The sequence below is a fragment of the Mesocricetus auratus genome, unplaced genomic scaffold, assembly GCF_017639785.1.
Source record: "Mesocricetus auratus isolate SY011 unplaced genomic scaffold, BCM_Maur_2.0 Super-Scaffold_100003, whole genome shotgun sequence".
Classification (NCBI taxonomy): Eukaryota; Metazoa; Chordata; class Mammalia; order Rodentia; family Cricetidae; genus Mesocricetus; species Mesocricetus auratus.
In genome coordinates, this window is record NW_024429188.1 from 63,518,569 (window position 1) to 63,545,957 (window position 27,389).

The 27,389-nt window shown below is 32.3% G+C and overlaps 1 protein-coding gene across 1 annotated transcript in view; it reads left to right on the forward strand.

Moving 5' to 3' along the window:
* Nucleotides 1–27,389, forward strand: part of Pcdh11x (protocadherin 11 X-linked) — a 526,718-nt gene that overhangs the window by 252,190 nt on the left and 247,139 nt on the right. The window contains exon 4 of the mRNA XM_005072516.4: nt 1,808–1,888. Coding sequence (XP_005072573.1) covers nt 1,808–1,888 — 81 coding nt within the window. The remainder of the gene's footprint in view (nt 1–1,807; nt 1,889–27,389) is intronic.

Here is a 27,389-nt window from a genome sequence, read left to right on the forward strand (position 1 = left end):
ACTTCTCACCACACATACTTTTTACCAGTTATCAATCATAACAGTTAATGTTTTTCAACATCTTTAGACATATTCTACATACTTTTTGTCCATGGGAGCAATTAATATAGGCATAATCATTTCAAATTTAGTATTGATTCTTTACATAATAAACAAATATTTATTGTTGGTAACATCTGTTATCTGATGGAGAGACAATGAAACAGTTCAAGTCATTTTTCCTTATTTTCTAAATTCTCCCTTTTATTTAATATATTTATGTCCATAAATACTTAGTGTAACTAAACTGATCAAAATGCTAATCCCCAGGTTTATTTTTTTCTGGATACATTTCATAAGATTCAGTAAGTAAACAAGATTCAATTAAATGGCCATTAATAAATAGTTTTGGGGCCAGTACATGGATAACATTTTTAAATAGTTACTTTGCTCATAGCCTTTGTCTTTTCCCAAATTTTATTTTTTCATAACAAAATTCTTTTATGATGTGGTGTTACATTTTGACTTATTATTCTCACAGTTGTGTTTCTGTGAGTTGAAATATGGTGATAACTGTTTGGTCTAGCACTACAAACATATTATGTGTCTTTTATGTGACATCAATAGTAACCCTTTATAAATATAAGTGGACCTTTAACTGATTGAAGTCTGTTTTTTCTCTTTTCTTCCTTGTTATATATGATGAGCATGGCCTGGTAATACAAAAAGAAATAATAAATTAATTAAACTGTCATAATACAGTGATACATGAAACCCTGACTAGTAGGAGCACCAACATAGCAATTTGCAATGTAATATCCAACACCACAAAATCATGAGACCATAATATAAGAACTCTTATAAAACGTCTCAGCTTTAAAACTTTTGAATGTAAGCATCCACCAGACATTGGTTTGTATTATTTCTACTTCTTAAAATGTGTTCTTCCTTTAGTTGATGATATCATTACTTTTTTTGAGACAGGGTTTCTCTGAATTGTTTTGGAGGCTGTCCTGGAACTAGCACTTGTAGACCAGGCTGGCCTCAAACTCACAGAGATCCGCCTGCCTCTGCTTCCCGAGTGCTGGGATTAAAGACATGCGCCACCAATGTCTGGCTGATTTCATTTCTTTTAACCAACATTTTACTACTGCATTACCTAAAATGTTATAGAGTGAAAATATATATCATATGCATTTAATGCTTTAAACACAGAGCATATACTTTATGAGTAAATCAAATTAATTGGATTAACAAACTTCCTATGCTGAGAATATAACAAATAAGTACATTATATTTTAATATAAGTGATATGGGAAATAAAAAGTGTTGTCTATTTCATGCTTTATTTTCAGAACCTTCCAGGTTGGTCATGCTGTAACCCATAATAACTCATTTACTGTGATTTCTTAATTGGTCTAAACCACCTGGAGTTAGATATAGAGGAAAATGCTGAGAGATAAGAGAGAAGAGGAAGCAAGCCAAGGCCACCTTCACCTCATTACCTTTCTAGCAGAAAAGAGAGGAGCTGTTTCCTGTTTCTTCCTGCATATATCCTCTCTCTGCCCAGCCATCTTATTTTCTGTCTGTACAGACCCCCTGACATCTATACTTAGCTAGTGGCAAGCTTCATCATCTGATCTTCAGACAAGCTTTATTTGTACAAGCAAGATTATCACCCCAATTTGTTATGTAAAATATTGTTTCTAAAGAGATACAATTTTCTCATATACTTGTATGCAACGTCTGTGTGCCCTATGTGTATGTATGTATATATGTTTTATGTTGAACAAGTCGCTTAAAATGCACTTTTTCTTCCTTTAAACAGACAATGAAGGAGGTGGTACGATCTTGCACCCCTATGAAAGAGGTGACAACTGTGGAAATCTGGACTCATCCTCATCCACAGGTATGAGAAAAGACATACTGCTAATATTTCCTCACTTTTCATTTTGCAGACAAGTTAAAACTTTTCTTCCAAGGTTACAATATTTGGGTCAACAAAAACAAGCAATATACAGATAAACAAAATGGCACATAAGCATGCTAATGTAAAAATATGTATTGTATGAAAATTCAAGGAATGATAAAATGGTTCAAATATAAACACTGTTCATGGAGAAGAAATGCATGAGGTGTATGTAATTTCAGAATTGGAGTAAAATATAGGAAAACAAAGTGGATACGACAAACAGAAACCAAAGAGTTCTGAGCTCTGCAGTAGATTAAAACAAGGGGTGAGAAGATAAGGGACAGAACTACAGAAATACCCAAGTTAATTTTGTTACATAGCTTAAAGTTCCAAAAGCAACATTTCCCAGAAGAAGTGTTGATGTATTAAGTATAAACTAATAGAGACATTTAAGTCTGCTTTTCTAATTGATAGATTGTGCTAGTCAATAAAATTTTAGATAAAAAGTCTGAGATAATTTCATTTATTTGAAAAATGTCCTGTAGGGAGATACATTTCCAGAAGTATAAGAACAGGAGTACGTAAGAGAGGCCATGATTTGAAAGCAAACTCTATAATTCTTTTTGCTCAGTGTACTCAGTTTGACAACCTTTATACTAGAGGGTTAGATTTAGTAAGTGTCATCATATGCAATTTTTTTATAATTGAATGAGTAATTCATATTTTTTCTATATGTGCTCCATCACATTTCTTCAGGTATTTTCATGCTGGAATCCAGTGATGGTAATGAAATATTACATACATTATTTCTTTCTAGTGTAATTTGATGATAATGTTACTTCATCTGCTAAATCAGTTAAAATAAATCTCATAGAGTGTTTTTTAAATGACTGTCAGCTTTATAAATATTTAATTTTATTTCTGGGGTCATACATAGAAAAATTAATTTTTCTATTTTAATATATTATTTAACATCAAGATAGGTTTAGCAAAAATATAGCAACATTTGTTCTATTGTTAGTCACATTTTTGTGACCATCTCTCAAATTAGTTCATGGGAGAAGCCATTTGAGCCTTTTGCTTTTTAAATTAAGTTGGAATCACTATTGAAATGCTTTTTCTCATTTTAAATAGGACAAATTATACATGACAAGCTAATGCAAGTTTTTTCCACTTAAGTGTACATTCATAAATTAGGCTGCAGAGAGCAATGTGTCAGTTCCTATGAAGTTTGTTTTTATCAATCAGACTATTTTACTGTTAATACTTTAAAGGTCCTATGTAGAGTAAACTGTACTTCAGTGGCGTAATATGTAGATAAAATCCTGGGGTCAATTCCCAATTCTACAAATGAAATACTAAAGTAAGCATTCAGAATCTAATCACCTGGACAACAAATTAACCATACGTTTTCTTCTATTTAGATATTGTCAATTGCCTTTTAGTTTGTTACAGGAGATATAAATTCTAAAACGTATACACATAAACGAAAATCTAAACCTTAGGGAAAAATCATGCTTATTTTCATATAAACTTTGGAAATACATGAAATCTATATTCTGCTTACAATGACATTCTATAATATTTCCCATAGTTAAAATATACCTTTGTTCAGAGTTACAGAATTTAATTGTTTACAGTAGAAGGAAATGTTTAATTTTAGATATAAATTTCAAACTATTAACTGTTCAAATTTCCACAAAATTTAAATTACTCAGGTCTAAATCAGATACTTTACCAAATTTCAGGTTCCAGCTACCAAATTTTGCAGTTATTCTGGTTCTCTCACATCAAAATTGCTGAAGATTGAGAATACATTGTGAATATAATATGATCCAGGCTATAATTGTGTCTAAGATGATGTATATAGTTTGATGATCAGTTTATTGAATACTTAAAGGTGAAACTGCCAGTCTTCAGAATAGAAACATTCAGAAAAAGTGCACCTTACTTATCATTTATTTTTAAAGTTGCTTCAGGCTCATGCAAGTTTTATAAATATTCTGGCATTAATGTATATATCCACTCCTACATAATGTCCTACATTGTCCAAATTTTTTATCTGCCACTATGACATAAATTACTATTTTTATGCACAGTTAAAAGTCAAACTGAGTAAGATATTTTTCTCCATGAATTAGAGACTCACTGAGAAATCATTTTGTGGATACAGGTATTATAATAATATCAATTAATTTTATTTTCTGATTTGATACAAAATACTGCAGCTTTCATTTTGTTAACAAACTATGGGTGCTGTTTACTTGAGTCTCTTTAATTATCTGATGTTATCCATTGTTATTGTTATCGAGTCTTCAATTCACAAGTTCAAGACAAATTGTATCTTTTAAAATGAAATGTAACATAGAGTGATATAGGCTACACCCTCTATATAGTTTTACATTATATTCACACACCCAAACTCTGTCGAGATATGCCCCCTTCCTCATTCAACCAATTTTGTGCCTTTTTGCTCCCCATCCATAACAATTTGTGCTACCAAAATGTTCTTGTGTTTGTGGCTTTCCATGCATGGCATAGTGGTCTATTTACCAGTGGCTATGATAATAGAGATAACTGGTTCTTCCTCCCCTAGAAGCTAAAAAGGGTAGGATTTCATGTCCATATCATGTATTCATGCTGGCATTTGACCTAACGAGGATTGAATAGGTCTTGTGTATAATGTCACAAAATCTGTGAGTTCATATGTGCAGCTGCCTGCTGTGTTCACAATATGTTGTTTCCTTGTAGTCATCTTGCAGATCCTGATCTTACACTTTATATACCCCCTCCCCCTTTTAACAATGATCACTCTGCCTTGGCAAGTAGACTTGTGGTAATTATGTTCTGATTAGGACTGAACATTCTACATATCTTTATTTCTGTGCCTTGGCAAGTTATACATCTCTATATTAAAAAGTACCTACTAAAAATAGAAGCTTCACTAATGACAGTTAAAAATACTCATTATTTTTAAAGAATTTTAATATTAATGTTATGCTTACATCATTTCTCATTGCGACTCCTTCTTCCCCCTCCAACATCTTTTGTGTCTTCCCATCACTGTCTAATTTATGCCATCTTATTCTTTAACTTTTATATATATAATATATATTCATGCACACATACATACACATAAAAATACTTTTATTTAATGTTTTACTATGCATATGTGTTTAGGGATGAACACTTGAGAATAGCTAATCTATAAAGGGCTATTCTCTGGAGAAAACTGATTCTCCCACTTTCAGTCACATTGAATGAATGTAACTCTTCATTGTGGATTTGGACCTTTGGAAGCTTTCTCCATTTAGGTTAGGATGGCAATTGGGGAGGTCATTATTCAGATTTTGTTTATGCAAATATATTGTTGAGATTTCATGGGTAATTTTCCCTGCCATGTCTAAGGCATGGAATGATAACTGACCCACTCAATTATAATGCTTAATGAATTAATAATTTAAGACTAAATACTATTTTGCTAAAAATCAAAGTAAAATAAGTGGTGTATATTCCTAGTGATGTGTCCTATTTTTATGTGACTTTCAACAGCAGTTACTTTGTTACTGAATAAGGAAATCATTCAAAAAGACATACTTCCATTTACAGATGTGGAGAGTACTGTGGCTCCCCCTACTTCATTAAGTAAATATTTTGTGATTATGTCTTATATAAACAGAAATTTAATAGAATGAAGCTACTTTATTGGACAACTGCTACAGACGGTGTAGTTTCTACATATATATTACTGTTTAGCTTTAATTCCCATGAGGCTTCCTGATTACTTCTAGATACATATAAGTAAAAGAATGTAATTTATATATCATAAAGAAAAATTAAAAATGATCACCAGTAAAATAAACTGTCATAAGAAAGAAAAATAACATGGAAGAGATTATGGAAACAGTAAAATATAAAAATATACTTAAATTTATTAACAGTAGTTATGTGGATTTTCTACATATTAAGTAATTCAACACTGATATATTTAATTCTCATTACAAGCATATTACTATGTTTAAAGAATTTGTTATTATTATTTGCCCTACTTTATATGTGTATAAATTGGAGCACAAAGAAATGTTAGTAAATAACAATGACAAAATGAGTTTTCCATGGATCTCCCTAGAAAGCATAACTTTTTAACCACTGTTCAATTGTTTCTCATTTAGCATTAATATACCTGAATCTATTTGCATATGTTAAAGTAAAATGACCTTTGTGCAATGTTAGAGTGAAATGAACAATAAGATATGTGTTACGTTTCACAAAATAAGCCTCTATAGAAATGTTGAATCTACCAATATAAATATTAATAAAATATTTCTGTAGACGAAAAGGCTAATTAACACTACTAGAATGTGAGAATTTCCAGTTTTAAAGAATTACCTTCTACAGCACTCGGGAGGCAGAGACAGGTGGATCTCTGTGAGTTCGAGGCCAGCCTAGTCTACAAAATGAGATCCAGGACAGCCTCTAAAGCCACAGAGAAACCCTGTCTTGAAAAACCAAAAAAAAAAAAAAAAAGAATTACCTTCTAATATTGGAATTATGGAACTATGACTAGCAGGATCACTAATTCAATATGTTAAGGGCAGTTTGAGGGTTTATATTTAGATTTTTTACAAGTGTAATACTCCAAGTGGACATTAACACACTCAAGTTAAGAAGTACACTATTACCGAGCTTTTGAGGTTTCAGGGATTAGTACATGAAAAGAGGAACACCTTTCTAGACTATAAATCACTAAAGATGTTCCAGTGTTCCAGAGACTGTGAATCACTAAAGATTGTCTACCACACATAGATAGTGGATGCCTGCTTGAGATAACTTCTTTACAATATTTTTCCACTCACAACAAAAGTTTCTTCAAAAGATTAAATTAGTGTTTGTTACATTGTTTATTGTTTTCTGACATGCACACTCTATTAACATTATTGAAACTTTGCCCTGTTTCATAACACATGATATTTTTGTAAGGATTTAATATATACATTTATTATTGAAAAAGCTTTTGGACCCCTACATTTACTAATCCTGGTTTTGTTTTGATTTCTTAAAATTTGAAGCACCAACCTTCTTGGCTAAAAATTCAGGGTGTACTTTTGTGATGCCTTAGAAAAAGTATGTGTTTCATGAAAATATAAGTTAATTATTGTCATAGGATATTTTGCGATCAGAATTTTTACAAATTTGAATATGGTAACTTTTGATATTTGTTTTTAATCTTCCAGGACTATTTTGTGCAATCACTCAGATGCCAAATACATTAGTGTGTTATATTTTACACAAGGGGAAAACCAGTGTGCTCTAAGGTTACCCATATTATTTGTAAGCAGGTTTTCTTTTTAGTGTTTTAGAAATCATCCATGCCCACAGTCCAAGCACAGTCGTATACTTTTGATACCATCCATAGACTTCCATAGAATAAAATAATTAAATATTATTCATTAATTAATTTTGTTATAAGTGATCAAAAAGGCATTATACTAATATTTACAAGCTATTGTTTTGTTTCCTTTTGATGACTGATCCTTGTAAAATCATAAATGAACAACAGCTTTACCATTGTTGGTTTTTTGTTGTTGTTGTTGTTGTTGTTGTTTTTGGTGAGGACTGGGAAAAGTTAAATAATACCTAACATTTAAAGGTACAAATATCATTTAGGGAAATTCATGCAATAATTCTTTGATTTTGAGGCCCATGACTATCCACTGATCCTAATTATTGTCAGTATGTTCATGAGAGATAACCATTCAGTGAACTTATCCTAAAGACGACCAGAGGTTTCCTGATTTCTGTAACACGTTCACAAATTTTAGCAGCATAGCAGATGGGTTCCATATCCACAGTTGAAAGGCTCATGAGCTTCCACAACAGTCAAGTGCAGAGGACAACAGATGGGAATAATTCCTCTATAGATCTTAAAAAAACAGAATATCGGCAATCAACTTTGAAAAGAAGTTGCTAACTGCTATATTCATATCTCCTGGTAATTAGACTTTCAAAAATAAATATAGACTTTAAATAACATTCAGTATAATCATAATTCAAATGAATAAAACATAGATTTACAGTTTTCAAATATAAGAAGGAAATCAAAGATATCATATCTATATTATATGAATCATTTGTTTACATAGAATTTTGGATTATGACTCATCAGCCTGTGCATGAGTTTTCTAGATATGCCTAACATCCAAGTGAAACAAATTTTGTGTGTAATCACAGAGGGAACCTTGCTGATCACACTAACAGTCAGTCTGTTTATCATGTTGGATCCAAGAAGATCACATTAGATATGAAATGGAGGCCACTAGGAAACGATTAAATGCCAATAATCCATCTGAGGACAACACTGTCAAAAAACAAAACAAAACAAACATGATTCTGAAAAGAAAAGTGGGCAGCAGGGAATATTAGAGTATAAAAGAGGAAATACAAATTTAGAACAAGCACTGAAACTATAGATCCTGTTTGCTATAAAGGAGTTTGTAAAGAAAAGATGCATAAGCAGTTATACTACTCATCTAGAGTCCAACATATTTGGTAGTTTTTACAGTAAAATTCTTGTTAGGATCCCCTATTAATGATGTGTGAGAGCAGGTAAAGGGACAATTCATTTAAATTTGTTTCTCAACCTGCAATTTGGGGATAGTTATTTAATGTGTGTGTGTGTGTGTGTGTGTGTGTGTGTGTGTGTGTGTGTGTGTGTTATGCAAGGGAGGACAGAAAATACATGTAGTAGTGGATTCTCTCCCTCTCTCTCTCTCTCTCTCTCTCTCTCTCTCTCTGTGTATGTGTGTAATAATAAAGTTAAAATTTGTTGAAGTTATCTATAGGTACTTTATATGGTTATAAAACAAAACCGTAGTTCTTTAAATCTCTACTATATGTGTTATTATTCAGGCATCTGCATTTGCCTATCTTTGAGATTCTGACAGGATTTGCCCTCAGCTTCAACCACTAAGACCACCATCTGTGCACATTCACTATGTTCCCTTTGAAAGGGCCCTGCCCACCTCCCATCCTTATCTCCCTCTTTCTTTCTCTCTCCCTCTTTCCTTTCTCTTCTCTCCTGCTGCTCCTGTTCCCACAGGCCACACTCCCCCTTCCATTTCCCCTTTTTATAATCCCTTTCCCTAATAAAAAACCCTCTGCTTGAACCCTGTCCCATGTTGTCTTTCTCTCATGTAATGCGTTTTTTAATTAGAACAATATGTCTTAAACGTCTTACTTATTTAAATATTTGTTGAATTCTAGGATAGATTTTAAGGAAAATAGTTATCAGGTTTATAAAGAAGTTACTATGGCAGGGTGTCCTTGGAATGATGTGGACGTATTTTACACCATGTTCTAGCAAAAAACTCAAACTTAATATTGAGCCAATCATTCTAAGGATTCCTAATTTTAGTACATATACAATGTCATGTATAACAATATAATCTTATCTATTCACTTTTAGTGGCCAAAGTTAAGAGAAGCAGTGTTAAATCAACTCAGCAAGTGGATGCCTCTGAAACTTTACATTTTCCCCTTTCTTTCGCTTTCTTTCTGTTTTCCTAGACTTTGTAGGATTTAGTTAGCCCTTCTCACCTGGTAGTTCTTACTGATAATTCCTGAACCATCTGTAGTTGTAAGCCCTGCTCTATGATGTAGAACTTTCTTTGATAAGTGAAGTTATATGAAAACAGGTGAAGACAAGTGAAGAGTTTCTGGTTATTTGGAAGTTTACCAGGTTTTTGCAAAGAAGCACTATAATCAGTTTTAATTTGCTTTAGCATTAAAGAATTCTTGAGAATGAGATCCCAAACAGATTCATCTGCATATTCCTCATAGCAATGTTGCAAACCACACAAACCTGAAAAGCTGTTGTGAAACCTTGATTCTCCTAGGCTTCTCTTTCTAATTCATTCTAAAATGATTACCACATATTTCAGTCTATATGTCATTGATATTTACTGACTATCCTCTATTGGGTACAGAATATACTAACTCCACAAGTTTTCAATTGCCTCTTATTGGATATTGAAATAAGTCATGGGATTCAGTCTCTCTCTTTATTTGGTCCCTATATTTCTGGGTTTACTACCCATTTTTAGTGCATGCTTATATTGTAATCAAAACAAACACAATGCTAATTCTTATTTTTGTTCATCCTTAAGTGTTAATGTATATATTTCTCACTTCTTACTCAATGATCCTCCTTAACAGTGAAAAATTTCACTCATATTGTAACATATCCAGCTGATGACTAGTTGTATAAACTTTGTGCTCCTCAAACTCCATGTTTGCAGCTCACAAGGCTTTTCACATCTGGGCTTAAATTGCAAGGATCTGTGATCCTGCCTTCTTACCTCACAAGGAATGTGAGCACCTGAGAGCAAGGATCATTCCTCCATATGTAGCAGAGTTTCTTTCACTAGATGTTCTTCAATGCCACATACAGTATTCTTCCATTATCTCATCATTAATATCTACCTACATATTTTAAGAGATAATATCTAATGCTAAATAAGATCTTGGGTTTTAAAGTTAATTAGTTCTGCTTTTAAATAATAATATTGATACTGACTGGTTATGTTCTCTTCACTACACTATTTGATGGCTATGAGTTTTGTAACTTTTGTATTGACAAATATAATAATATATTTTATTAAGAATGGATGAGTAATATATTATATATGTCTTGTAAAGCACTTAGTACAATGCTTGGCACATTACAATTTCACCTATTGAGCTGTGGTACCATACCACCATTTAGAATTTTAGTTAATATTCATTTGTCTTTTCATCTTAAAAACATAGAACCACACTTCAATGACTTTAAACACATGTCATCTCACAAATAGATTTTATTTTTATTTTGAAGTCTGAGAAAACATAAAGCTTTCAAAATTGCAATTGAATTTGCCTTTCCTTACTTTGGCAAGGATAGAACAAAAGCACTTTACAGACAACCCAGTAATCAATACTGACTACTTGATTTTGTCATCTATAATGACTGCTATTGTCCTCAATTGCTTCAGTGCTCATAGTACATACAGGCTACATTTTAAACAACATTAAATTGATCCTGCTGCATGGAAACATTAATAATGGACATCCTGAGTAAAACAAAATTTACAAAACTTAGCTATACCCTTTTAGATAAAGAGCACAAAATCACCTTTTAAATGATTCTATAAAACAATCCTGAAGCTGAGTCCTTTAAGAATAACTTATGAATATGAGATTTGTTCATATTTTCTGCATTTATGTAAATGAGAACATGCTTTAAAGACATCCACACTGAAGTTAAATCAGATAGTGACTTAACTTAATTGTTCAACAGCAGTACGTTAAATGTATTGTAAAAACAATTTGCAATAATAAATTTGCTATTTAACCTTGCCTGTGAAGGAAAATGACTCCCATGGAAGTCTGTCTAAGCATGCTGACGAAAGGAAAAAGAACTACTGCATTCTTTTCTTGTACTCTCTGTTTCTCCCCATACTGACATTTAACAGTATTAAAGAAGGATCTGCTGAAGATGTAATTACCATGAAGGCCAGTTTTATCTTTCTTGGAGGTAGCGATACTTATTTGGCGAATGTCATGAAAGGCAATAATGGTGATAGTTTGTAGCATAACCTATATTTTTCATACTTGAAAGCTACAGTAAAGAATGTATATGAAAGAAGGGTGTTAAAATACATGCATATTTAAGGTATTACAACATACTGTTGAAAGACAATAATTTAATGAACAATTTCTACAACCCACAGAGCCCCTGAATATGTTCTCTGTGCATCATCTATATACATTCTCTCTCAAAATAATTATCTCTTGTCAAATTAAGTGTGCTTTGAGAATCTTGTTAGTGTCCTCTGCCAAAGAAATTGCTTTTCTTACTTTCCCTTCTTGTATCACCTTTCAGGGCTTTGTGCTGTTGTTTATATGTAGGGTGGAAACATATTGAGCTTCTGTTGATGTTTTTCTCTAGTGCAACTGTTTTGAAAAGCTCCCCTGTTATTGGTATGAAAGAGAGTTTTACAACATGTCAAATGCAAAGTTTTGTTTTAATATTATAATAAAAATATCTTTGGGAGTAAGCTCTTCTGAGGTGCTGTAATTTACACCTGCATAAAATGCACTTTGTTATAAATGAAGGTAAATAAAATATTTGTGCCATATGTCCCTCATTCTTAGCTTGTTTAATACTTTTCCAAGTAAGCTTTTTTTGTAATATGTCTCCTTACTTTATTCTCACTTAACACACCAACTAAAAATGGATTTAATATTTACTGTGTGCTAGTGCAAATACTGACTGGTTAATCATAGAAGGAAAAACAGAAAAAATATCATAATCCCACCACCCAAAAACTGACAGATTAGTTAAAATCCATGATTTTACAAACTATACGTCAATATGTAAATTAATAAGTGCTAAATGGAGACTATGTAACATGCTTTGATCATATGAGATTAATGCATTTGACTACATGTAGATATCATGAAAAGAGTTCTTGTAGTAATATGCTACAAATCAAAGATTGAAATGAGGAGATTGGGGTTAATATTTGTGCAGTACATTAATCTAATAACACATGTATAATATTATATGTAACAATGGTACAGAATGAACATTGAGCTATTCATTGAAAAAACACAGGCATTTGGTATTTGAAAGATTCACTCAGCTGTAATTCCTGTTATGTCTCACACTCACTCACACAAACAGTCAGTTTTCCAGCTTGAAACAAGATTTCCTTGTTTGCATGATAATTCTCATTCCACTAGGCTTCTCTCTTTAAGGAAATTACATCTTGATTATCAGAGTTGTGTCAGTGTCTTCAAGAATAGTTATAAATCAACTGAATTAATTTCAGATTGACTTGTATTGTCTTTTGAGATGCATGATTATCCTTAAAAATTTTACTGTCCAACAGCACAATAGTGTTTTTGATTCCTATCTAATTGCAACATACTGATCATTCTTCCCCATCATTCTTACACTTCAAGACGTTTGAAATGTTACCATTCAATTCAGAATTTCTGAGATCAGCTTTTATTTCCAGATTTCATGAGTCGAGAATCATGCGGAACTTTATGTTCTGTGTCTCTACCTGACATATTTTGCTTAAAATAATGACTTCCAGCACTTTCCATGCTGTCAAAATTTTAAGAGTTCATTCTTTTATATCTATGTTGTCAAAATGACAGGGTTTAATTCCTTTTATGGTTGAATACTACTACATTTTTATATGCTATATATTTTATATCCATTGAGCACTAACTGAAAGTAGTGTTTACATCAATTTCTTTGCTACTAATACTGAGATCAATATTGGTGAGAATACATTTTGTTGATATATTTATATTATTTATTATGAATATGTACTCAGTATATGGATAGGTACACCATAGAATATATCTGGTTTTAATTTTCTAAACTAAGCCTATTTTCAATAAAAACTGGATCAAGTTACATTCCTAACAGCTGTGTGCAAAGGATCCCTATACCCTTTTTCCTCACAAACCCTTTTAATCATTATTCTTTTTATGGCATTAAACCATTTTTAAGGTTTGAAGTGATGTTACTATGTGTTTTTTTTACAGTGTCCTGATTACTAAAGATTTGTACCATTGTTTTTGATGTACCCAAAGTCAATTGAATGTCTTCTTTGGGAAATAGCACCCTATTCACCCTTTCAGAAAATTTGTCCCAGTATCCCTTAGTGTTTCAAGAAATGTAAACTTAATGCAAATTTCAGTAAATACTGGTTATTGGGGTTTTTTTAAATTTTATTTTCTGTTAAGAGATATATTTTCTAAAACATCCTAACAATGTTGATGAAATAAAAATCCTAAAATTGTTGATATTAATAGCATATCATATTTTATTAATTTTAACAAAGATACCGGTCTTTTTTATTCTATCCAAAAAATGTTTTATTTATTATACCATCAGAACATAAATTATTTTTCTGTGTTCTATAAAAATGAAACCTGTATTTCAAAAAAATCATATTTCTGAATCTCATGTTCCTTTGGGAGAGAAATAGGTTTGTAAGTTTTTGGAACTTCTAATGATCCAGACCACAGATGGTATAAAGATGCAGTAATTGCCTGTAGAAAAATTTACAAACCATGATAATTCAGAAAACTAAATAAGCATATAAATTTAAGAGTGAGCCTGAGGAATACCATTTTATCAAAAATGAAAAGCAGATGGATGTAAATATTTTAACTAAAATGCTATGTTCACAAAACAAAATATGTAACAAGAAATTGTATCAAGGCAGTTAGGAGTATATAATTATAAAACAAAGTAGAACTTGATCAAAAAGATGGGAATGAGCTATGTTCAGGCTGTAACTAACACTACCAGCTTATGTATCTTTTCATTTGTCTATTCTGTTGTAGAGGATATAGAGTTATTAACAAATATTCCAAATACATCTCTTTATTTTCCGAATTTTTTTATTTGAAGATTGAAAATTATAGTTAAAATGCAATAGATTATACTCAATTGTCATGCAATTCTGAAACAATAAAATATGCTGAATAATCTAAGTCCATAGTCATCTTAACCAAGTAAATGTTATTTCCCAATTTCTTCAGAATATATTCTGATTGTACCTTAATTCATGGTGCCACAAAATATTGATGCTCAAAATTTGGAAATTAAAATAACAGATCATGATTTGTTTTTTAATTTAATTTACTCTCAATTTTGGCAGAAAACATTCTGCATTTTTTGTTATCCATTGAGACCAGTTTTATATTGGTGGAAGTATTAAAACATACTTAGAAATTTTGAATAAGCAAACCTGTTTCATCGTTGTCAATGATGGTTAGTGGTCAAAGTACTAGTTTTCTCATTGGTGAAACACAGATAATACTACCACACCACATGTATGCATATGTGGCTTTGAATCTTTATATCAGAAATATTTCCATATCAAATCACCCCTTTTCCTTTCCTATAAACATGTAGCATGACTGAAGCAAAAATAAATTACCTTATAAATCAAAGCTGCCTTTAAATTGTAAGATAAACTATACACTGAAGATCTAGGGTACCACAGGAGTTAATGTCCACTGAGACTGAGGCAGCTTATTGTACTCAGAAAATGCTCATTAGTAAATGAGAAATTTGAGTTGAGCCCTTAGAAATGGTTTTTATTCAGGTGGGAGAGAAAGAATAGGTATAGAATTCCATCGGACTGTAAAGAGAAAAATTCACAGAATGAGCAAAGGCATAGCAGGAGAAACAAAGATGGTATTCAAGGAAGTGAAGGTAGCAATCAGATTATAAGACAACGAGAAACAGACATCTGGGCTTCTCTCAGTTTGCCAAGGTCTCATTTTTCTTTTCAGACAATTCCCAAAGACAGCTGAGAAGTGGGATTGCTTGGCACAGAAGAGTTTAAATTTGTTTTCTTCCCTGCTAAGTGATTCTGAAATATAAATGCTAACACCTAGAGATTTGAGCTTTTCAGCTTACCGTGTGATTCCTTAAGGGAGCCATTAATAATGTCAGAATGCATTAACAGCCTATAGAGGAAAGAAACTCTGAACTTGAACTTCCAGGACAGCACCTGAAATAAATTGTTAGCTAATATCAGACAAGTGACATAGATGTCATGAGATTTTTCTAGGTACAATTATTTTATAACTGTTCTAGTAAAGTAGTAATTCTTAGATATTTAGTCCATGGACACAACTAAAAATGATTTTAAGGTTATTATTTATAAATTATAATAAAAGAAAGAAAAACACTTGCAAGTATATTTGCTTAATTTTTAAACTGTTACTGAAACCTATATGTAGCTGAGGCCCAAATATTGTCAATAAAAATATTGTAAGAGTTTGGTATCCATTTGCTGAAAAATAGTTTTCTGCTCACACTCCCTAAAAGGCTTCTAAATTCACAAATGCCTACTCAAGTATAGCCTACAGTACCTTTTAAAATAAATTTAAAACCATTTCCAAATTTAGAATACCAGAAATGACCATGACTTTATTGCTTAGAAGTAATGTACTGTGAATCACACTGGTTAATTAAAAGCAATGAAGGGTAATCAATAGAAATATGAATAATCTTAGTGAGATGATACTTCACGATTATATCGCAAAATCCTCGTGATATTTTGAAATATATTTTCTGAAATTTTTGAAAATAATAATGTATAATTTTGCTTTAGGAATATATAAGTGTGCAAAGAAAGTAAGCTGTTTATCATGCAATTTTAGTTAGTAACTTTAATAGACTTTGGATCCTTGTTGTATAATCAGATAGTTTCATTTGTGTCATATGTTTATTATTTATTTCAATTTTCTATTTAAAATTCCTCTGATAATATTAATATGTATATTTATATAATTCAAAGTGGTTTTCTCTTTGCATATTTCCCTTGTTTTGGTTTACAGATGTTATTAAATGGCCAACAGAATTAGTATCCAGTATTTCTCAGTGTTGAAAAGAAAAGGTTGCTACAGAATCTACCATACCTGTTGATAAATGTTTTTCTATTATCAGTAAATAGTAAAAAACTCCATATGCTACAGAAAGGCTTCAGGTAGATTCTCCATGGCTCACATGGCACAGGAGAACATGCCAGGGAATAAAGTTCAGATATTAGTCATTGTTTCCACGCCTTCTCACTTTCGTGCTGCCACAACTAGAGTATAGTTGAAAAGCAACAAAGAATTACCAGGAAAATCATTGCGATTCTTCACTAACATCTGCAAATAAAAAGAGAAAAGGAGAAAACATTGGGAAATTTCCACCAGACATTTCAAGAAGAAGTACAGAATTTGCATACATAATACAGATAAATTAATGCAGAGTAGAAAGGAGAAAAGGAGCTTACTATTATTTTTAAATGTCTGTCTTACTGAGGAAGAAAATATCCCTAAGTATACCTGTATCAGTGTACCAGAAGACAAGTTTGAGAATAAGCATTTTTCTTTATTTATTAATTCAATAAATGGAAACTAATTTAAAATTATAAAGGGTCAATGTGAGGTAAATAGGTAGGTAAAATTAGGAAATTTCTTCCTGATACAAGGACATTTGAAAAGGAATCAAAGTTGTAGAAATATTATTTTATGGATTGCATCTATAAAATCATTGATGTATTTTTGTTTAAATATTATTTCATGTTTAATTTTCCTATAATATGAAATCATTTTCATGACTATGTCAGAATTATGGAAATACATTTTATTCCACAGAATATATATTCCTTGTTTTATTTCAAAGATGGGTATGAAATAGTCTGTGGTTATAGCAAAAAACAGAGTGTATAAGAGTATTGGAGGAGTGGTGATATGTCTCAGAAGAATTAGCCACTTGGCACAAAGTCTAATAACTTAAGTTTAATTCTTGGGGCCTATATGGTGGGAAAGAATCCTAAAATTTGTACTTAATCATCCATCATTGTGAATTAGCACATGTACAATCCATCATATGCATGAACACACAAACCCACACACTATACAAATAAATAAACAAATAAATTAATATGCTTATTTTATAAAATAGCACAAAGAATTAAAACAATAAAAAAGAACACTTGAAACCTGAGAGACAAGGCATATTGTTGTGTTCAAGCCACTAGATGGTGCACTCTGCAACTTTGTTGATTTTATATTTTTCTAAATTTTGCAAAATGTCGCTAATGTCTTCTACATATATGCTATTTTTAAAGTACATATTAAATTGTTTTAAAATTAAGGGGATAATGGGGGGTTTGGGGGGAGGGCACGGGAGGAGGGGAGGGAAAGGGGAGGGCCCTGGAACTGACTTGTGAAGCAACCTTGTTTCTTATCTAAATTTAAAATGAAAAATAAATAAACTAAAAATTTGAGTATATTTCAGCAAATTTATTAAATTCTGGCACATAATTTCTACCTACTAAATCATATGATCATTTTGTTTCCTTTGGAGAAATAAGACTTCTGATAACATACATAAACCTGTTTTCTCTACAGATGTAGACAAGACAATTAATATGAGTATGAATGGGTGTTTTAAAGACTCACAACTAAGAGGAAATGTATTAACTTTTATCCTCAAATATAAATTCATTTTACTATGAAAATTTGACTCTACCACAACATACAACCTCTACTGAACCAAAGTTTCTGTAGCTTCCCTACATATTAACTTTATGTACTGCCTTCCATAAACTTATCTCATTCAGTTTCATTAAATAATAACCGCTGTGGCAGATTTCTTGTTTATATGGATCATATCATATCATATGAATAAAGTTAGCAATATGCAATCATTGAATTATGTTACATAGATCATATGCTAATTTATGTTCCTGTGTTATATTTAGAAGCTGGTAATCCTATAGTATTTTCCTTTTTTTTTTTTTTTCGGTCTTTCGAGACACGGTTTCTCTGTATTCTTTTCTAGTCTTCCCTGGAACTCATTCTGTAGACCAGGCAGGCCTCAAACTCACAGAGATCCGCCTGCCTCTGCCTCCCAATTACTGGGATTAAAAGTGTGTACCACCAATGCCTGGTTAGTCTTTTCTTTGCTGCTTGAAAACACTACAAAGTTTGCATAATATGGTAAATAACATTTAAAGTGCAATACCTCTTTAACTGTATGAAAAATATGACATGCCATTTGTTTCTCACTTAGTCATGGAAGATCAGAGTAGAATTCAATGCCTAAATATCAAATTAAAATATCTGGGTTACAGTAGTTCTCAATTCCTGGCATTGTTTCATAATTTTACTTAATGTAAAATGATTTTATAATGTATTTTACTGTAAAACAGTAAGTGAAATAATTGAATAAAAATCACATATGAGTGTTTGAGGGTGTATTTTAATTCACAAAAATATTTTCTTCAAAAATACAGTTATTAGGAATCAACCTACAGCCATATGCTTAAATGTGCAAATGTTCATGAATGCAGGAAAAATTACAATGTCCTTTGTAATCTCAAGCACAGTTGAATTTTAGTTAATATAGAACACTGTAGAGCTTTTGATCAAAGAGTATTTGTTTTTGAATTTTAACTTTATTACATACTTCTTATAGTGCAATTCACTTACATTGTCATATCCACAAATCTTTTTTTCCAATATATTATTTATTATATTAGAAACATGCTTGCTTCACATGTCAATTCCGGGTCCCTCTCCCATCTCTCCTCCCTTGCCCCTTCACCAGAGCCCCCAGCCCTCCAACTAATGCCCACACCATTCTCCAGGGGAGGGTGAGGCCCTCCATGGCTCATCCCCAGATTCTATCATTTCATCCAGGGTAGGACCTAGTCCCTCCCCTTTATGTCCAGGCTGATTGAGTATCGCTCCATGTGGAATGGGCTCCCAAAGTTCATTGGTACACCATGGTAAACAGTGACACTATATTCAGGTGGTTTGGATCAGTTCCCTGCTGGCCTCAGCCATCATCTGGAGTCCAAGAACTCCCCCTTGTCTGGTTAGCTGTCTTTGTGGGTTTCACCATAATGGTTTGACCCCTTTGCTCATCACTCCTCTCTCTCTGTCTCTGGGTTCCAGGAGTTAAGTTCAGTGTCTAGCTGTGGGTATCTGCCTCTGCTCTCATCAGTCACTGGATAAAGGATCTAGGATGGCATATAAGGTAGTCCTCAATCTCATCATCAGGGAGGGGCTAGTAAGGCGATCTCTCAACTATTGCTTAGTTTGCCAGTTGGTGTTATCCTTGTAGATCTCTGGAAATCTTACTAGTGTCAGCTCTCTCCTCAAACCTATAATGACTCCCTCTATTATGGTATCTCTCATCCTGCTCTCCTCTATTCATAGCCACAGATCTTACCACAACTTTGTTCTCAAATGAAAATGACTAAAGGTTTAGGACTAAACAAACACACAATGATTCCAATCGTCTATATAATACTAGTGTGGTTCAGCTGCTTGAATTTCAACGAATATTGAAATATTTCTATACTGTATGCCTTTAAGTTGTCAGGTTTTGTTTTCTTTTTTTTTTTGGTTTTTCTGTATTGTTTTGGAGGCTGTCCTCGAACTCACTCAGTAGGCTAGATTTGCCTCGAACTCACAGAGATCTGCCTGCCTCTGCCTCCTGAGTGCTGGGATTAAAGGCATGCGGCAATAATAATAACAAAGCTTTTGTAAGTAGTGACACAAATCAGAGAACCACTCACCACTTTTCTATAAAATACTGATCACATTAAATGCATTTTGGGATTTAAATTATTAAAACCTCAGCATTCAATACTACATTTTTTATCTTTTTTGACAAAGGCTTGCCAATAGTGTCAGAACTTTGTTTTATGAACAAGAAGCTTGGCTATTTAAACCATTAAGAAGAAATAATAACTATATTGAAAAATCCAAGTGGGAGGTTTAGGTTAGGTATGGGCAGATTGAGCAAAGAAATAGGTCTCATTATTATACTAGAAGAAATACAAGCAATGCAAAGTTGACATTATTAAAGTATGACTCTGTTATAAATGAAAATTTTAAGCACCAGTTATTTCAAAACTAAATAGATAGTTTCGTTTCTTGAACATATATGCACAAGATAATGTATATTTTACTAAGCAGGTAAGAGAATGCAAAAGATATCACATTATTTTATTGAGGTGAATCAATATATAATGTAAACAACTATTGTGTTTGGATCCCTGAATCAATTACTTTTTCCTATTGTATTTGGAAACAACTGTCTTTTTAATTTCCATTAATCACAGTATTAAAGGAGGTATTATTTCATAATCAAATAAATCATAACTTCATTATGATACTATGCAGTAAAAGACACTAAAAGACTTCATTTTTCCGTTAGTTGTTTTAATGATAGATAACAATAAATTCTTTGTAAATTAAATGATATCTCCAACCGGGCATTGGTGGGGCATGCCTTTAATCCCAGCACTCCGGAGGCAGAGGCAGGTGAATCTCTGTGAGTTCGAGGCCGGCCTGGTTACAGAGCGAGTTCCAGGACAGCCTCCAAAACATATAGAGAAACCCTGTCTAGAAAAAACAAAAAAAAAGTTATCTCCAAAGGTTTTTTATTGTACATTTTAAAAAGATATTTCAGAAGCATTTTTCACTCATATTGGAAGTTTATATGAGTACCATAAAAGTAAAAGTAGTGATTATAGTTTTATATAGCAATATTACAATCCAAAATTTTGTAGCTTCCTTATAAAAGTTGCTACCTTTTTACCATGGTAGTTTTGCTTTGTCATTGAATTGAATTTTGCATACCATTTATAGGTCATAAACTCAGTGACAGTATCATTGTTATCAATTGTGTACAAGTTTCGAACATGTGGATTCTTAATACAAATTTTTCCACGGTAAGTAAAATTAAGTAATACAAATGATACATCCATAAAAACATGCCCCATCATGTTCAAACATATATTTTGCTTACTATAATAAAGGGGATAACTCATTTGATCCAAGTGGATTTTTTATCATTATTGGTGATTATAGCGACACTGGTTTGTAACTCTAGATCTTTGATAAGCTATGCAGACCAAAACTGTACCACTTACAGGTCTCTGCACATTGATTTTTTTCACATACAATAGAACAAAGGGGAATCGGGGGTCAATTTTTTTAAAAACTTTGCTTGAAAGCCTAGGCAATGGGACAATATTCAGAAAAAGTCAATGTTGTGCTCACTAGAAACACAACTCCACACCGAAATATTGTGAATCAAAAAACAAAAGCAAAAGCAAAAATATCATAGTTCACCTTGGAATGGGCAAGAGTGTGGTTTAATACAGATAATCTTGGCATGGATAACCTAACCAGTTATCATTTCAGAAATAGAAACTGAAAGTTCTATATGCTAATACAATTATAGTTTGAAATATTGTTAGTTGCAGATATTAAGTTAAAGTTGATGAGCTGTAATTCAGTATTTGAATGTGTATTTAGCATGCATACACTTTCCTTAGGCAACACTGATTTGATAGATTTGAGTATTGATAGTATTCTGGAATGTGAAGAGCAAAGAAATTGTATACCATATGGATTTACCAAAATAAGATATGCTAATCATGAAAAACTATTTCAGATATCATTTAAAGTCTTTTCTTAGTGATACTGAAGAATAAATTTGGATTCCCATATATGGGAAACAAGGTTTTTTTTAACCTAGATGAAAAGCAATTTGGGGAACAACTGAATTTTTATGTGTCCAACAGGTATTAGGATAGATATTATTTTATATTGTTCTTAGCAATTATTTTTATGTTTATGAAAATAGTTGTTGCTTTAATCATTTCACCTCTTTCAATCATGACTTATTGTAATTGTTTATATATTGTAAAATTTTACCTTGTTGCATGGAACGGTTTAGGAATACAAATAAATGATCTCGATTCATATATAAGATGAAGAATATATATATGCATATATATATATGAATGCATGTGTGTATGTGTGTGTAAATTTGCATTTTCCCAAATAATCATTAAGAATCAATTGATCACCTCTGTGTGCACTGGATGTGTTTAATCCTAGCACTCCAATGCAGAGGCAGATGGATCTCTAAGAGTTTGAGGCCATGTTGCTTTTTTTAGTGAATTCTGAACTAGCCATGGCTACATAATGAATGAGACCCAGTTTAACAAAGAAAGAATTAATTGACCAAAGAAGATGTGCCTCGCAGGTTTTGCAGAGTAATAATTAGGATTCTTGTAATTTTTATTCATTATATTTTTATATATGAAGATATGTTAACTATGTTGATTTCAAAACAATGTCAATTATCTTATTCATTTAATATAATATCCCTGAAAAACAGGTATCAAAAGGAAAACCATTTCTAAAATGTCTGCAAAATATATATATAATAACAAGAGAAAAGAGTCAATGAATTGAAATGATAGCAAGGGAATTCATGAGATAGGTTGATGGAAGAAAAAGGGAGGGGAATGACATAATTATTTTATAATCTCAAAATTATTTGAAAATGTAAATGAAAGATATTTAGGAAATTAAACAATTATTTTATAGCAAGATATATATATAATATTAATATGAACTAACTGCTTAGGCAGTTTCATGCTTATTGAGACAGTCAATAAAAGCAGCTAAAACTTGTGCTGGTAAAGTCTTTTGCCAAGAAATGAGAATTTTAAAACGATCAGGGCCAGAAAGTTTCAATTCCTTAAGCTTTTGAAGGAAACAAGTATACATGCATAATGGCTGAAATTCAGTTTGTGTAAGAAAGAAATTATGCTCCTATGATTCAAATACTTTGAATTTTATACACACAAATTACATACATTACATGCTTCGTTTCTCTCATCAGGACAAAATACACAGATCCCGTTTCAAAACACCAAAACAACAACAACAACTAATAATAATAATAATTTATTTTTATAAATTTTGGTTAATGCATAAAATATTTTACCTGAAATTCTTATTTAAAATTTGAATGAATGACTATTGGAATCATGAAGATCAAAATCTTTAAAGTTACTTTAATGTTATCATTAGAGTATCTTTGAAATAGAATGGGTTTCCTTTAGAATATGATCTGTGTAATTTTAACTTTGTACTCAAGAGCATGCTAATTAACCTTCTTATGCATTTAAAAACATAGATTGGAATGTTTCAATAAATGAACTCATCTGTAAAATAGAAGACTAACAGCTCCAAAGACAAAGGAGTAATTGGAGAATTTAGTATGATTGATTGTAAGACTTCATTAATATTATTCATGATCCATGTTTAGTTCTCAATAAAAATTAGTTGCTACTGTGCATGAAGAAGTTCTTTCAATTATGACTGTAGTCAAATTCTCAGTCCAAGATAGCATACTTTTAATTTTTATAAATTTTATTTAAATTAGAAGTAATTTTATTTTACATATCCATCCCAGTTCCCTCTCCCTTCCATCCTATCATGGCCCTCATTGATTTCCCCCGTCACATCCCCCATCCACTCCCCAGGGATGGTGAGGCCTTCCATGAGGGATCATCAAAATCCATCAAGTCATTTGGGGAAGGGCCTAGTCCCTCTCCTGTGTATGTATGCCTCTGTGGAAAATGGGCTCCTGAAGTCTGTGCACTCCAGAGGCCTCATAGACTGCCCAGTGATCCTAGCTGACACCCACATTCAGGGGACCTTGTTTGATTGTATGTTAGTTTCTCAGCTGTCTCACTTGGGTCCTTGAGTTCTCACTTGCCCAAGTCATCTGTTTCTGTGGGTTTTCCCAGGGTGGTCATGACCCTTTTGTTCATCACTCCTCCCTCTCTGAAACTGGATTTCAGGAATTTGGTTCAGTGCTTGGCTGTGGATCTCAGGTTCTGCTTCCATCAGCTACTGGATAAAGGAGCTAGGATGGCATATAAGGTAGTCAGCATTCTCATTGTAAGGAAAAAGAAGGTATGAATACTCTTCAATTGATTATCAATACCTTCTAAGTAGATATGAATGATCTCCAAAAGCTTCACATCCTTCAGGGTTAAATTCTGGTTTGGTTTTTGCTGTTTCCTTCTGTTTCTGTACTCTGTTTATTTACAAATTATGGAAACAGATCCATACTTTCTGAAATACCTTATGCCATCCATTGGTAAATATAAGTCAATAGTTTGGGGCAAAAAACACACAATGGACAATGGCTTACATATTTAAAACAGTGATGAAATTACCAGTTGATGGCATTGATCTGTGGTAAAATGCTCTAGCTACAGATTTTCATAGTTATTCTTCTGTCATTAACAAATCATGTTCATCCCAATATTGTATTTAAACTGTTACCATAAGCTTGGAAATATGCCAGTTTTACTATGCCTCTGAAAGAAAATAAATATGTTAGCCAAACTGTGGTTTCTGTGAAGCATAATATCCTATTTTAACTATAACGTTTATGTGTATGTATAAATGCTTGAATGATATTTAAGCACTTCACTACTAAGATACATAAGAAGATATATGAAAAATAAATTTATCAACCAACTAACTAAAAGTTTCATCCATTTGGAAGTTTGGAATCTAGAATTCCCTGTATAAATTTAAAATAAAATTCAATCATTTCATTTTGCATGTATATGTGTCTTGTATTTATGAGTATGGAATATTTTACAGAGACATCAAGTTGTCTTTGATAATATTCATATATTATTGCTGTTTGTCCATATTATTGGATACTCTAGGTGACATAACTTTATACATTATGCCAAACATAATTCATACAAATGAAATCTTGAATTACTATTTTGTCAGTTAAAAGGTGATTAATTGGAGGTGAATTACATAACATATGTCAGCCCAAGTACATTCTTTCTGCTACCACTTAGAGGGGTAACATGTGTCCTCTTTAAGACTGAGCAATCAAAAACTATATATTTCAGCAAGTTGGCCAGTAATTAATCTCTGAATTCCTCATACCTCACTGTAGAGGGTCCCTTCTTTGATTAAGGCTGAGGACAGCATTAGTCTATGGTTATAAACTAATGTTACATACTCATTTTGCATGGTACTTTTATCTAAATTAATCTATAAATTGTCTCTTTCAATTAGCTTATGGAAAAATTGTTTTAGATGTGGCTTCTTTAATCATCAAAATGACTCTTCATCCAATCCCTTCCAGCTCACCTCACATCATTCCTTCCCTGTGAAAACCATGCCACCCCTACCATTCCTTTCCTAACTTTTTATTTCCATTCCTCATAAGCCATAATCTCATTCTTCTAAAGTCCTATTCTCCCATACAGGTCTCTATAGTCATTCCAAAGTTAAACATGTCTAAAAAGTTCAAATATATGATCCACATATGTGGAAGAAAATGTTGCATATGACTTATTTTAGATTGTATTATCTCCCAGGGTATATTTTATTCCCATGAGATAATCCATTCACTTTCTCTCATATTTCATTTTTGTTTATGAGTAAATGGAATTCTTTTGTGTATATGTACCACATTTTCACTATTAACTGATAATTTAATGGACATCCAAGATGATTCCATGTCCTCGCTCCTGTAAATGAATGTGAAAGATCAAGTATTTCTATCCTAGGATATAGAGGTCATTAAGCCTACATGTGGCATGTCTGCATTGTGTGCTAATTCTATTTGTAGCCTTTTGAGAGTCTTCCATTAGTGGATACACTAGTTTAAGTTTCCATTAATAATGGCCAAGTGTTCTTCTGTTATCATGCTAGCCAGCACATGTTTATATTCCGACTGGAGTAAGGTGGAATTCTGAAAGACTTGTAAGCTGCTTTTTCCAGGTGACTAAGGTTGCCATTTGCTTTTAAAAGCATATATTAACTATTTTTATTTCTTGTTCTTATAACTCCCTTTCATAGACAAGGTGTGTGCTCTTGATTTTCTTCCTTTATACATTCTACACACTTTAATCTGTTAGATGTCTAACTGAACAATTTTTTTCAAATTGTATTTTTCTATATACAAATTTATAAGTTTGAAGAGCAAATTCTTGATTACTCATCATTTGTGGAACGGCAAAAATTATCCTCATATTAAAAAATTCATGCTCAGTTTTCTTATTAGGAAATATATTTGATTCATGTGTACTAATATTGTGTCTGATACCACTGCTAAACACACGTTTTGTGAAGGGGCTTTTATTTTGTCTTCGCATTTCAGCTACACAATCATGTGACACACAAAAAGAGGTAGTTTCATTTCTTAAATTCAAATGCTCTTTCTTGCCTTATATCTAGTCCTATTTTGAGTAAGAGTACTAAAAAATGAATAGCCTTAATTTTTATGTGAGCATAATATGTGATATAATACTATTTATTTATTTTCATGTTCTCCTTAAAGTGGAGAATTAATGTTCAAATTCTTAATCCAGTATGAGTTTTCATTATAAGTATATAGTTAATTTTAATTATATATATTTGTGAATATGATTTTTATCTGCATGTATTTTGTTTGCAATGTACTTGTCATGTACCCATGGAGATTATACAAAGGTATTGGATCCCCTGGAATTGGAGTTATATATGGTTCTTTGTTACCACGTGGGTGCTGAGGGTTGAACTCTGCAAGAGCATTCAGGGCGTTTTAAATGATTTTTTAATTTAAATTAGAAACAAGCTTGTTTTATATGTCAATCCCATTTCCCTCTCTCTCCCCTCCTCCTCTGCCCCCCACAACCTCCTATACCATACCATTCCTGTTCCCCAGAAAGGGTGAAGCCATCCATGGGGTATCTTCAAAGTCTGTCACAACATTTGGAGTAGGGCCTAGGCTCTCCCCTGGGTGTCTAGGCTGAGAAAGTATCTCTCTATGTGGAATGGGCTTCCAAAGTCCATTCGTGTACTAGAGATAAATACTGATCTACTACCAGAGGCCCCATAGATTGCCCAGGCCTCCTAACTGACATCCATGTTCAAGGGTTCTGGATCAGCCCTATGCTGGTTTCCCAGCTATCAGTTTGGGGTCCATTAGCTCCCCCTGATTTATGCCTCCACCCTCAAAGTTGCTTAAATATACATAGCACTGATGTTACTAATATGAATATTTTGGAGTTCTGTT